General features: G+C 41.2%; 1 protein-coding gene across 1 annotated transcript in view; it reads left to right on the plus strand.

Moving 5' to 3' along the window:
• LOC115064028 (SLAM family member 5-like) overlaps positions 1 to 14,763 on the plus strand; it is a 35,210-nt gene that overhangs the window by 10,065 nt on the left and 10,382 nt on the right. The window contains 2 exon segments of the mRNA XM_029538705.1: positions 6,047 to 6,440; positions 9,620 to 9,780. Of these exon segments, the coding sequence (XP_029394565.1) occupies positions 6,047 to 6,440; positions 9,620 to 9,780 (555 nt within the window).

A 14,763-nucleotide genomic window follows, 5' to 3' on the forward strand; every position in this document is an offset into this window, starting at 1 on the left:
GGGGGATATAGGGAACTTTCGGGGTAGCATTTGAAATGTAAATTTTAAAAATTTTTTTTAAAAAAGGAAAAAAAAGAGAGATGCACGTCTAATCAGGAGACAAAGATTACTGGAAGATATGCTGTAGAAAGGAACACCTTGTTTCCAGACTTTTCTGTTCTTTCTCTGGTTACTAGGTACCATGTGGAGAAAAGCTGGCCTCTGTCACATTCTCCATGCCATGGTGTTCCTTCTTTCCCAAGGCTTACATCAGCGGAGCCAAGTGACTCTGAACTTAATCAGTCCTCTTCTGACTTGTGCTACAGCTTCTGCCACAGCAATAGACTCTGAACACACATCATTCCAACCTGCATTGGTGGTAGCCTTTTCCAGTCTTTGTTTCTCCTTTAGAAGCATGGCCTGGTCTGGTCCACTATATGGAAGTTGGGAAATAATGCTAGGCAGCTGATGTTGTAGCTGTGAGACACTTCTTTACCTGGATCCTAAGGTTTCTGCAACTATTTGGTCTGCTTCATCAATGTCTTGTTAGCTTATAAGACCCTGTCTCAATTTTTTTTTTTCATCAAATAATTGAAACCACCATCCAGATATCCATAACTGCTATTTCATTGTACATTATTTGTTATCCACGTTTAGAAATGAGGAGTTAAGGGTCAGTGGATTTCAATAATTTTTTTCAAGACTAAGCTGGTAGGTTCAAATACACATGAATATAACATGTATACACATCATTGGCATACATTCTACCAAGTTTGACCCTGGACATATTCTTAGAGGCTGGTTTCACCTTCTACATGACTGAAGATGTGAAGACCATCAGGAGTAGTTATCTTTCACTTTATGTTTTTCTATGCTATGTGTTTACTATGTTTTAAGCACCTTCTGTGTGCCCAGATAACAGTTCTATGGAAGAGATGTTTTCACAGCCCATATTGTAGGAAACTTAAATAAGGCTCATCAAATGAACACAGACCCACCTGGCTCAAATCCATGTCCATTCCACCTCCCCCAATCTGGCTTCTGATTGGATTGTCTCATATGCTCTCCAGTCTCAAAAATCATCAATACTATCCCCAAATACATAAACTTAAGAGCTATTTTAAGCCTTTGTCTCACTTGAACACTCCGAATCATTATATCACTGACAATCCCTTCTTGAGACCATAGTAAGTTCCCTGTTGGTAATACTATCTACATTTAGTATACTTACTTGCTTTATATGTTATTTTGATAATTCTTCTATTACCATGGACACTGCTCATAGGCTCAGCTCTGGACCTAAGCCTTACAGTTCCTGACTTGAATCTTGACAACAAACCTCAGTACTTGGCTTTCTCATTATTGATTCCTAACATTTCTCAGAGGTCCGGCCACCGTAGCAAAATAAAATGTAAAGAAAAAGAGATGGAGAGGGCAATTTTTCCCCTTCTAAAAGACATCAGAGACATATATGTTACGTTTACTTATATTCTGTTGACCTGAACTTCATGGCATGATCACACTTTACAAGCAGAGAGGGACTGTGTAGTCTATTCTGGTGGTCATCTGACCTTTTAACCATCAAGAGTTCTGTCCCTATGATGAAGGTGAAAACAAATATTGGAAAATAGCTAGCAAATTCTGTTCCACTCTCTGCCACCTGGAAATACCCCTAGACCATAATTTCTCCTTGGAAGGAGGATGCTTCCTTCCAACTGCTTACTTAGGTGGACCAAGGTCATTGCCACAGACTGGACCTCATTTTGGGTCCCTGATCTGTGGGGAACGGGTCTCTTGGTTGCAGGTGAGTGACAGACAGTCCACACGAGAGAGGGTGTAAAACTGAATGTATTGATCAAAATGAGCATCACATCTTTAATACAGAACAAACAAGAAAAGCGGGGCAGGACACATCCACAGTTACAATGACACAAGACAAAGGATGAAAGACCAGGAGGTGGGACCAGGCAGCTTGAGGAGGAAGCCAGGTGCAAGGCTAGTCAATAGTTAAACCCCACTGTCTGGGGCCCCCCAATAATTCCTCCATTATGCTGTCCCTTTGGGCCTAGCAGAAAAACCTGTTTTGGGGGGTTCTGCTCTGGCAGATCTCATGAATAATGCAATACTACATCCCCCTATTTCCTAGGCCTTGGTAAATACTTGCATATGAACTTAACTTCCACAGGTATACTACTCTAAGCTTTGCCCTGGGCTTGGCTCTATTCTTTGTGATGCCAGTCTTTACTAGAAGTGAATTAGAATGTTAATGAACAGGTAACCTTCTTGCTGAATTCTGAGCTCCTGGCTTTAAGGAATTATCAGGACTTTGGAACACTGGCTTTAAGGAAACTTCACCTATGGTAAAAGTTTAATCTTTAAAGGCATTAATAATATTGAAAGAGAGCATATATCATACTAGCATGCGGATAAGGTTCGTGTATACAGATTATTGAAAATGCCAGGACTCTAGGAGGCTGAATCTCCTTGAGATTCTTTTCCTCAGGACTCATTCCAGGTTTTCAGGCCTGCTGTGAATCACCACTAGAGTGGGCGTGGCATGTCATCTCAGATTCAACAGTTCTAACACTAACCTTGTCTTTTCCCTTTGACATCTTTCTTGCACATCTGTTTTGCACTATTAATTTTCCACTGATACAGAGCAAAAGCTAAAATCAAATAGCAACACAAATGAAGGTTATTAGGTGCCTATTTCCTCATTGCCCCTCCTTGCACTATCTCTCAAACTCAGCCCTTCCTTTTCATTCCTATCATATCCTGTTTGGTTCATACCCTGATGACTACATTAGCCTTATTTAGTTCTCTCTTGTTTCTTTATGGTATATCTGTTTTCTCTATTACCAAAGCTTCTTTTTCTTTCTATACAGCATTGTTATATTAAAATGACCCCCAACACATTACTTTAATCTTCATCCCTCTACATATAGGATAACTCAAATCTAAGGCTCCCCCAAATGTTTCCTGTCTCCCCCCCTCTCTCTCTCACGCACACACACACACACACACACACACACCTCCATCATAATGAAAATCTAGACTCAACTGACATCAAAGATTGTGAAATTTGAATTCAGAACCCAAGGACCTGATTTCTCATTTCTCATTTCAGATTGCAAAGGAAAATTTTATACATGTGTCTTATTTCCCCATCTTGGTATTAATTCCCCTGAGTTTCAAATGTAGGGCCTCATACATGACATGCAAATCTTAGCCCCCTTTCAAGATACCTTTGTGCCATAAGCGCTCTCCAAAATTGGATTTTGCTGAAGTTGCCTCCAGTGATAATCTAACATTTGAGTCTCTATAGCATGTAGAAAAATAAATATTGGAGTTGGTTGACAGAGAGATTCTTTCAAAACCAAAGTGCTTTTAAAAGCAGATTGAAACCCACTAGTTAGGGGCCATAAAGGCATCTATCTGAGCTTTGTTTGAATTATCCCATAAATAGGCTCTAAGTTGGGTCCAACATGACCTCAGCATCACTGGTTGGTCATAGGGAAGAGCCATGCAATATTTAGAATACACCTACCAATTGGTCATGATCAATACCAGGAATAATTCACATTAATTACACTTTGCAGTTTAACAAAGCACCTCTGCTCATGTTGCATCATTTGCTGCTCTAGGAGTTGATGGGGCCACTGTTAAGGTGGCATAGACTGAGAAAGGTTTTGTTACTTTATTGAATTTGCCCAGTGTGTAACTACATGCCCAGTCTCACAGCTATCTCTCTAGGAGCACTTTCATGCCTTTAAACACCGCAGAGAAATCCAGTTCACACCTAGATCAAGTTCTGCTTTTTCTTAGAGACGTCAGGGTTCTTACAACAATATCATCAGTGTGAAGAGCTGCGTGCAACACTTCCCTTGCAGCGTCCTCGCCTACTCATAACCACCCTCCTTGATTGCTTTTTGATAGTCCAGCACTTCCTGAATGACTTTGCTGCAGGCAGAATTGTGACACTGGCACCATACACAACCACTTGTGGTTTCACAACTGCTCTCATACTGAGAAGCTCTCAGACTTAGCAAATGGCCTCCACATTTGAGAAGTTAGTGACACAATAGAGCCAGAGTTGGATGTCTTACATCTGATGCATCTCCTACCTAAGTTAAACCCAAAGAGTAGAATGACCATTAAGCCATAGGACCTGAATTCAAAAAAAAACTTTACGACATGGAGGAGATCTGAGACAGGGGTTAGCTATGAAATTTGAAGGACCCCAATTCAAAACAGAAATTTGGGGTCTGCTGTTCAAAATCCATTAAGTATTTGTAAAGCACACAACACCAGAAAACCAAGTTCAGGGTCCTTTGAGCTTAGCCTCTGTGCATGCTATCCCTGAGATGCAAGCTAAGATACTGCAAGCTCCCTTTGTGAACTCTATCAACCTAGCAGGATAATTTATAGGGTGACAATTGGTACTGGGGATGTTTGCAAAGCATGGCTGCAGCAGCAACATTAGCAGAGCTTTATGCTCTCTGTGTTTTCTTCTTGTTGCCCTTTCCACTTGCCACTCATTATGCCACCTTTTGCATTTCAGGGGCTCCTCAGGGCTGTCCTGGTATCCTAGTATCCCTGTAGTCCTAACATAGCATTTTATGTATAGTCCTAACATAGATAACTTTGTATTAAGTTAGCAGTTAACAAGTGCTAACTATTGGTAGTCCCTAATTTCCCCCATCACACCTGTAGTACCCTAAAACATGTTGACTTGGCTTGCCCATTCCAACTAAATCACCAGTATGTTCCTCCTGAGAGCAAAGCTTCCACTGACTTGAAAGCAAAGAGGTTCATCTTAGCAGTACTGGGATCCTGCAGCAGCTACTGAGCTGAAGGGCAAAGGGGACATAAATGCGGGCAACACTGGGTTAATAAATCCATTCATTTTAGGGACTTGCATTCTCAATGGACCCTCTATACAGACTTTAGGCTTAACCTGAACCCATGCATGTAGAAAACGTGGGTTGACCTTTGGGGCTTACACATAGCTAGTTCACATCATAATAGGCCAGCTGGTTGTTTGTGATTAACAGCTTTTCTGACTGGTCAATTTCCAAGTCATATCCACTATTGAATACTTCATGTATCATCCATGACAATTTCAAACACTAATGATCATTAAAGAGTCTCAGTGAGGGATTTGCTATATTAAAACATGTTTATCTAGATGCCTAAACTCCGGAGGCTTGAAGGCATTCAAGGAATAAAGACCATTGACCTTCACTAGGTCCAAGATATCAAGTGTGTCCCTTTTCCTGTCCTTCTGGCCAGGAGTGGAAGAACTTGGGATAAATTTTTGGATTTATGGGTTGATGAAGTATTGGGACACTACTTTTTTGGGTTTGTTGTTGTTTTTCCTGTGGTCTTCAAAGAAATATGTTACATTTTTGCTTTTATCTTTGGAAGGTAAAGTCAAAAATTCTTCCAGGCTCTGGTGAAATTATCCCCTAAATTGATGAGTTTGGGATCTTTTTTTGATCACGTCTATCTTTACATCCTACATAGAGTATTTGGCACACAATGGATGTTTAACCATTTATTGAGTGAGTTAAGTACTGGAATTCACTCTGTACTATATAGACTCTCTTGAAGCAACTTACAAAATAGGCTAAGTTCACTAATTTATGAACGAACACATGTATTTATTCAGTTTGGTTTCATAGAACATGGCAGGTTTTCAACTAAATTTTGGTGGTCATAGCACATTATATATACCTAGAGTAAGCCAGATGGTGGTGGTACACACCTTTGATCCCAGCACTTGGGAGGCAAAGGCAGAAGGATCTCTGTGAGTTCAAGACTAGCCTGGTCTTCAGAGCAAGTTCCAGGATAGCCAGGACTACACAAAGAAACCCTGTCTCAAACTAACCCCCCACTCCCATCCCCCCCCCCCCCAAAAAAAATACCTAGAATGAACTTTAAAAAAAAAATCCCAAGACAGAGGATGAGCAGTGTCTGAGGAAGTTCCTCAGTGATACTCAAAAGGAGAAGGAACAGAAAACAGTTCAACAGTGTGATGGTTACTCTTTTCTATTTATGTCCTCAGGGTCTGGAGCAGCAGGAAAAGATGCAGACTCGATGGTAGTGAATGGGATTCTTGGGGAGTCAGTTACTTTCCCCTTAAATATTCAAGATCCACAGAAAATTACTAACATTGCCTGGGTGTCTCAATCATCTGTTGCTTTTATAAAACCAGGAGTCAATGGAACTGAACTTACTGTAACCCAGGTCATTTATAAAGGACGACTAGAAGTCATAGATCAGAACTATGACCTGGTCATTAGGGACCTGAGGATGGAAGATGCAGGAACTTACAAAGCAGATATCAATGAAGAGAATCCTGAGAAAACCATCACCAAGATCTACCACCTTCATATCTACCGTAAGTTATGGTAGCATGGGGCCTTGGATTTCCTTTTTTTTTTTCCCTTTGGAGATTTGTGATCTAAACCACACCCATGTTTCTGATAACAGAGTTTCCTAACTCTTTTTATCCTTATAATTACATAAGCACATCTGTACTTATAAAGGTCTAACTTTACTTCTGGCCTTGACAGACTTTAGCTGTATTCTGTTTTACAGCAGAATTTGTCCTTTGATCTTTGTTTTCTTTTCCTATAAAATGTCAACAATCATACTAATCAATCTGTAAGCATTATCATGACACTCTAGTAAGATACCATATACAAAGTGGTCTTTATAAGGCTTCTGGTTTTAAGATAATTACAGGCCGGGCGGTGGTGGTGCAAGCCTTTAATCCCAGCACTCAGGAGGCAGAGGCAGGCAGATTTCTGAGTTCAAGGCCAGCCTGGTCTACAAAGTGAGTTACAGGACAGCCAGGGCTACAGAGAGAAACCTTGACTCGAAAAAACAAAAAAAAAAAAAACAGAATGCATAGGAAAATGCAAAGAACTATGGAAGGATGTGTTCTGTGCCCTTCTCTTTCAGTGATTTATCTCAAGGCCTTGGAGTCACTGCTCCAGAACACCGGGCAGCTTATCTTGAAGCCTGGGTCCTCCTTACAACCCAAGGCTACAGCTTGGGGCAGCTGCGGAATGCTGGAAACTCCTTTAACAGTCCTTGATGTTTGTTTAGGGCCAGAATCTTACTGATTCCCACGAAACAGCCTCAAGGGGAAAGGGGTGACTGGCTCTTAACAAAGAACTATATGGATCTCAGCTGCAGGCTGTAAAAATGCCTGGGTTTTCTCAACCTGGTCTCCAACAATAGAGGACTGGATCAACGAGACCTGAGACATAGGTAATCGTTGTAGAAATTCAAGAAGCCTAGTAGCCACCTTAGCTCTGCACCTAAAGGCAAAAGAGGAAGAAAAAAATGTTTGTTGGAGCTGTGGAGGCCAGGGACATGTTGCCAGGCAATGCCAGAATAAAGTGCAGGAAAAGAAAGAGAAAAGATGTCCTTCAGTTTGCCCTAAATGCAAAAAGGGTTTCCCATTGGTCCAAGGATTGCCAATCAAAACCCACCAGGGACAGCAACCTTTAAAAGTTCCAGCAGGGCAACCCCCAGCCCTACCAGTACAGGGGAAACAAATTCCTAAAATATTATGGACCATTACTATTGCTCATAATCGAGCCAGACTGGGTTCGGCCCCAAGGAGCAGAACAGCTCAGCAAGACCCTGGACTGTCTCTGAGGTAAAGCTAGTGCTGTTGGCAGAGGGTCCCAAGGAGCCATGTATTTTACTGATGCTTTCCTTCACTGACCTGACACATCTTTAGAAGTGTCTTCCCCACATGGGATCCCCACATGGACCAGAGTGCTCCTCCAGTGCCCTGACAAAACACTATGTTAGATTCACTTGGCTTAGTCCTCGACCGCTGTTACCCCTTTTGTGGATAGAATATTTCTACAGCCCTTTGCGTGCTGAAAACCTAACACTTCTGAATCATTACCCAGACCAAACGGTGATGCCCTTCACTCAGGATCTGCTGTCAGGGCACTTAACTCTTGCTCTATAGCTCAGATGTCCCTTGCTAGCTATTATGGAAAGTTAGATAATCATTTCCCTAAAAAATAAAGTTTCCCACCTTGCCTATAATGAGTGTGTCCAATAGTTGCTTTATTTCTGAGAGGCCCACCCCACAGGCTGCCTGTGGCTTCACAGATGCCTCTAAGAACAGTTTTGGTTACATCATCTATAGCCCTAATAACCCTCCTCCAAAAATATTTAAACAATACTTCAACAGTTCAGTTCAATTAGGTGACCTGCTGGGCATTTTGACCAAAAAGTGGATTGGCTGGATTCTACCTTTTTGTTTTCCCCCTTAGAACAAGCTTGATCCCTCCACTCATGCTTCCATAATTCTGCCCACTTGTCACATAGACTTTCCCCTAATCATACCTTAGCCTCATGCTAACATTTAGTGTGTGCCTGCTCAGCCTGTGGCCTGCTTATTCCTTTGGGACCACTCATTATGGCCAATGGATGTCACTCACATCCCTAAGTTTGGGTGCTTAAAATGTGTTCATGTCTGCCTAGATACCTTCTCTTATGTTTTTTGCTATAGAACAACTCAAAGAAAACCCCAAGATGGTGACTGCCACTATGAGAAAGGCTATGCTAGTCATGGGTGTCCCTTATACCCTAAAAACTGATAATAGGCCAGCATACGATAGTTGCAATGACTGAGATGGCTCTCACTAGACTGGAATTCCCCATAACACTCAAAGCCAAGCTATCATTGAGCAGGCCCACACCTCTCTCAAAAAAAGTTAGAGAGGGAAATATGGGGGAATCGATCCCAGGATAAATTAATAGAATAATTATTTACTATGAATTTTTAAAAATTTGACAAGTAGGATCTCTCTCCAGCATGTAAACACTGGGGGGTGGGGGCTATGCTGCCAAGAATAACTCCTTTGCCCTTGGTCTATTGGAGACCCAATAAACAACACCTGAAAGAGTCCAGCCCCTCTGCTAACCATGGGGCAAGGGTTTGTTTGTGTTTTTTCAGAAAGAACAGATAAGTACATTTGGGTTTCTGACAGATCCATTAAGCCCTGCACCACTGATGGTCCAGATGGAGCCGATAGAGCCATGGAGGAGAGCCTTGGAGAACCTCTCATTGATTGAGTCAGACAAGGAAGAGGAGAGATGACTACCAGTCCCTACAGTGTCAACACCGGCAGGGAAGATACCCAGCCAACACCTCAGTGACCTGGGCCAGCCACAAGACTCTTGTAAACTAGAGGCAGAGACTGTCTTCAGAAGGACCAGAGGCAGGACTATCTACTCTTTTTCTACTGATGTGTGCTATCATAACAGCTGATTCTGAGGCACATGCCCAGCCACTCTTGTGGACTACCATAAGGAATCTGTCCATATTCTTTCTGTTAGTTGGGATTCCCAGTTGCCTAACATGGACAGTAACAATCCAGCAATATGAGAGAATCAATTCCCCATCAACTCTACCCTAGCACTTCCATTTAATGGGTCATTCAACATGGTCCCAGGGATGGTAGGTTTTTGTCTAACAGAAACTATATGCCTAGAGGATTTCATAATATTGACTCAGGTAGTTACTATGGACTTCTCCGGTTGGGTCAAGGCTCATTAGGTCAGGTGGTGGCCAATATGCTTTGCTTCTACTGTCCTCTAGTGGAGAACTTCAACAGACACTTAGCAAAGGGTCTATGTCAGGATTAAATGGAACATTCGCTGTCCCTCGAAATATCAAGGCTCAACAGCTGCGTGCCAAGTTGCTCCTCTTGGAAGTCTTTAAGCCTTCAAATAAAACCAGAAGGGAGACCTGTGAGGGACGTAGAAATCAACCTTGTAAAAGAAAAAGTGGGATGGAGAGCGAGGCACCACAGGCTCCTTTGAGTTCTCAGAGAATCTGATGTATGCAACATTAGATCTAAGATGGCTCCCAGAACACCAATGATACAGTGCCACAGACTGGACCTCACTTTGGGTCCCTGATCTGTGGGGAACGGGTCTCTTGGTTGCAGGTGAGCGAGGATTCGGCAGATGAGTGACAGACAGTCCACACAAGAGAGGGTGTAAAACTGAATGTATTGATTAAAATGAGCTTCACATTTTTAATACAGAACAAACAAGAAAAGTGGGGCAGGATACATCCGCAGTTACAATGGCACAAATCAAAGGATTGAATACATGAAAAGACCAGGAGGTGGGACCAGGAAGCTTAAGGAAGAAGCCAGGTGCAAGGCTAGTCAATAGTTAAACCCCACTGTCGGGGGAGGGGGGCAGTAAATCCTCCATTATGCTGTTCCTTTGGGCCTAGCTGAAAAACCTGTTTTGGGGGGTTCTGCTCTGGCAGATCTCATGAATAATGCAATAGCACATCCCCCCTATTTCCTAGGCCTTGGTAAAAACTTGCATATGAATGTAACTTCCACAGGTATACTACTCTAAGCTTTGCCCTGGGCTTGGCTCTGTTCTTTGTGATGCTTAATCGGTTTCACCAGTCTTTACTAGAAGTGAATTAGAATGTTAATGAATAGGTAACCTTCTTGCTGAATTCCGAGCTCCTGGCTTTAAGGAATTATCAGGACTTTGGAACACTGGCTTTAAGGAAACTTCACCTATGGTAAAAGTTTAATCTTTAAAGGCATTAATAATATTGAAAGAGAGTATATATCATACTAGCATGCGGATAGGGTTCGTGTATATAGATTATTGGAAATGCCAGGACTCCAGGAGGCTGAGTCTCCTTGAGACTACTTTCCTCAGGACTCGTTCAGGTTTTCAGGCCTGTTGTGAGCCAACACTGAAGTAGGCGTTGTAATACAGCAAAAAAGAAGAGTGGCTCTCTCCATCTCCGATCTTCATGGAAGTCCTAAAAGGTGATGATACTAACCCACTCCTTCTGAATTACCTTATCAGGTAGGGTTTTCATTGGGGCAGGGTTTTCATTGGGGCATGGTGATGATGGGGCGAGATATGATTGACTGAAGATTCAGGGGCTTGGGATTGGTTCAACACTGTGTATAAGCTTATGCACTGGGCAGTAAATTCACATCTGCACTATGATGCTGATCTCTGGAGTCTGACTCCTGGGATTTGTCACATGACTCCATCAACTCTTGTTCATGGGGTCCTGTTCCCACATTGTAGGATGAACATAGAAAAAATTGATCATCCTACCAAAAGCATTCTAGATCTTCACAGATCTTGAAAGGATCTCAACTTGGTGTGGAAAAACAAAAACCCCAGGATAACTAAAACAGTCCTGAACAATAAAAGAACTGCTGGAGGCCTCACCATTCCTGATGTCACGTCATACCACAGAGTAAAACAGCGTGGCCTGGGCATGAAAAACAAACAGATTGATCAGTGGAATCAAAGTGAAGACCCACACATAAATCCACAGAAGTATGGAGAAAGAAGCTAGAAATACACACTGGAAAAAAGACAGCATTTTCAACAAAAGTAGTGGTCAAACTGATGTCTGCATATAGAGGCATACAGATAGATCCATACTTATCACCCTGCACAAAACTCCAAGTAGAACAAAGACCTTAACCTAAAATCAGATACACTGAACTGAAGAAAGGGGGGGATAGACTTGCATTCATTGGCACAGTGGAATACTTCTTGTGCAGAACACCAAAAGTGTAGGCACTAAGACCAACAATTAATAAATGGGACCTCATGAAACTGAAAAGTTTCTGTAAGGCAAAGGACACTATCATTCAGATAAAGCGGCAGCCTACAGAATGGGAAAAGTTCTTGGGAGTTTTTTGGTGTTTTGTTTTGTTTTGCTGTTTTGTTTTGTTTTGTTTTACCAACTCTACATCTGATAGAAGACTAATATCGAAAGTATGTAAAGGACTCAAAAAATCAGATATCAAAAACCCAAATAATCCAACACAGAAACATGGCACAGATCTAAACGGTGAATTTTCAATAGAAAAATAAAAAACCAAGTGGCTGAAAAACACTTAAAGAAATGTTCACCATCCTTAGCCATCAGGGAAAAGAAAACCAAAATTATTCTGAGAATCCATATTATACCTGTCAGAATGGCTAAAATCAACAACACAAGTGACATGACAGGTCACACTGGCAAGGATGTGGAATAAGGGAACACTACTCCACTGTTGATGGGAGTGCAAACTTGTACAGCCACTATGATAATATGGTGGTTCCTCACAAAGTTGGGACTCTATCTACCTTAAGATCCACCTATACCACTCTTGGGCATATACCCAAAGGATGCTTTATATAGCAGAAGGACACTTGCTCAGCCTGGTTCATTGCTATTCTATTCATAATGGCCAGAAACTGGAAACAACTTAGATGTCCTCCATTCGTATAGAATGAATGAAGAAACTGTGGTACATTTATAGAATGAAGTATTACTCACCTGTTTAAAATATTACATCATGAAATTTCAAGTAAATGGATGAAACTAGAACAAATTATCCTAAGTGATATTTATCTAAAAAAGATAAATATGGTATATATTTTCTTATATGTGAATATTAGTAAATTTAAAAAAACAATAACCAAGCAACAATCAGAAGAGTTGGAGAAGTTAGGTATAGAGAAAAGGACTAGAGAGGACACATAGAAATAGGAAGAGGAAATAGTATAAATTTTGTGGGTGGACTGGGAGTTGAGGAGACTGGAATGTGGCAGAGGAGGGGAGATGTGGTTGAAAGAATTTGTGGAGAATCAGCTAGAGCTGCAGAGCATTTGAGGAGTGGTGTAGAAAACTACCACAATGGAAACTTCTTAATCTATGTGAAGTCTCCAAATACTGAACAAGATGGAGTACACTCTTCAAGGCTGCAACCTGAATTTTTGCCTTCGGCCTGCCTTATAATGAGACCTTTAGTTTGATCTTCCACAACTTGAGCTCGTTGGCTGCTGAAGAGAAGATTCTCTTGCAGGGCGCACTATCAACCTTTAGACTGTTCATGTGCATCTGGAGCTGGTCAGCTTTATGACTAAGTTCATTGTTGTCCTTCACTGTATTCTGAGATGCTAGAAGTTGGTTAATTTTATCACAGAGCTCATTCCTTTTCCTCTGTCATTTTATCCAGAGATGCTAAGAGAACCCAATCAGTACCATCAGTTTCCTCATTTTTCCACAAACTTGTCAAAATTTTATATAGAGAGTCACCATGTTCATTGCCAATCACTATTGGAGAATTAAAATAATCAAATGTATTTGTCTCCTTACAGTCATGAATAGTTAATGCCTTTATATGCCCCATAGAGGGGAAGGCCAGGGCCAAGAAGTGGGAATGGTTGGGTAGGGAGCAGGGTGGGGGGAGTGTATAGGGGACATTCAGGATAGCATTTGAAATGTAAATGAAGAAAATATCTAATAAAATAATTAACAGGAAAAAATAAATAGTTAATGCCATGGGTGTTTCATACACACTCAGTTCCCAGAAGAGGCTTCAATAACTGGAGAGGCTTAAGTACTTGTAGGTGTTGGCAAATTTGAAAATTCCAGATACTTAAAAGGCTGATTCTTATACTTCAGTTGCTCAAGATCCACTTCTGGTACCAAAATCTATACTAGTCTGGGTTCTCTGGACTCTAGAGTCTAGAATAACAAAGCTTATAGAATGAATCTCTCTGTGTAACAAGAGGATTTATTAGAATGACTGACAGACTGTTGTCCAGTTAAACAAACAATGGCTGGCTATGAAACTAAAAATTCCTCAATCCACAAGGCTGGCTGTGTCAGCTGGTCCTCAGTAGACACTAGGATCCCAAATATCTAATTAGATCTTGGCTCTAATGCCAGTGAAGGAATGGATTTGCCAGCAAGGTGAGAGAAGGCAGATATGAAGCAAAAGCTTGCTTCTTCCATGTCCTTATACAGGCCTCCAACAGAATGAATGGACCACCTGAAGATCAGGATTAGAAGTGGATCTTCCAACTTCAAACTAAGCAAAAGTCCCTCATTTAGGCATTCATTCTCATGCCTAAATGAAACAACTTCCTTACTGAGGCAACGTTAATTTTTACAGAAGCTGGATCACTACAAGATTTTGCTCTATATTCACAGTGTAGTGGCTACAAACGTGATACACTCTTCAGTTTCATCTCTTTCAAAAACCTTCCCTCCATTGCTTGCACAAGTGTAGAGCCTCAATGACCAAAAGAATAAATCAAGCTCAAAGTTACAACATCTGCAAATGTATGCAATGTAAACTTCCTCTCTCTATTCCTTTCAACTCCTCCCCCTTCCCTCCCCTCCCCTCTAGATCTACTCCCTTTTTGTCTCAGGATATACTGTGTGATAAGATAATCTATTTTCAATAAAAGGGAAAAATGAAAAAAAATAGATATGGGTATAAGAGCGTGTGTGTGTGTGTGTGTGTGTGTATAACAACAATTAATGGAAAAAAAGGCCATACGTTTGAAAAAGGAAGCCTGTGTGCAAAGGTTTGGAGGGAGGAAAGGGAGAAATGATGTAATTATATTGTAATCTCAGCAAAGAAAACAGTCCTTGATTATGTAATGTGAATGACAGAAAAATAAACAAATATATGAAAACCACTTTTTTAAAAAAGACAACCTTCTGCTATGGCTAATTTTAAGATCCATAAGGTTGGTCAAGTCTAAGTGGATCAAGGACCTCCACATAAAACCAGAGACACTGAAACTTATAGAGGAGATAGTGGGGAAAAACCTCAAAGATATGGGCACAGGGGGAAAATTCCTGAATAGAACTGTAAAGGCTTGTGCTGTAAGATCAAGAATTGACAAATGGGACCTCATAAAATTGCAAAGCTTCTATAAGGCAAAGGACAC

This window comes from Mus pahari, chromosome 5 (genome assembly GCF_900095145.1).
Source record: "Mus pahari chromosome 5, PAHARI_EIJ_v1.1, whole genome shotgun sequence".
In the NCBI taxonomy this organism is placed as follows: Eukaryota; Metazoa; Chordata; class Mammalia; order Rodentia; family Muridae; genus Mus; species Mus pahari.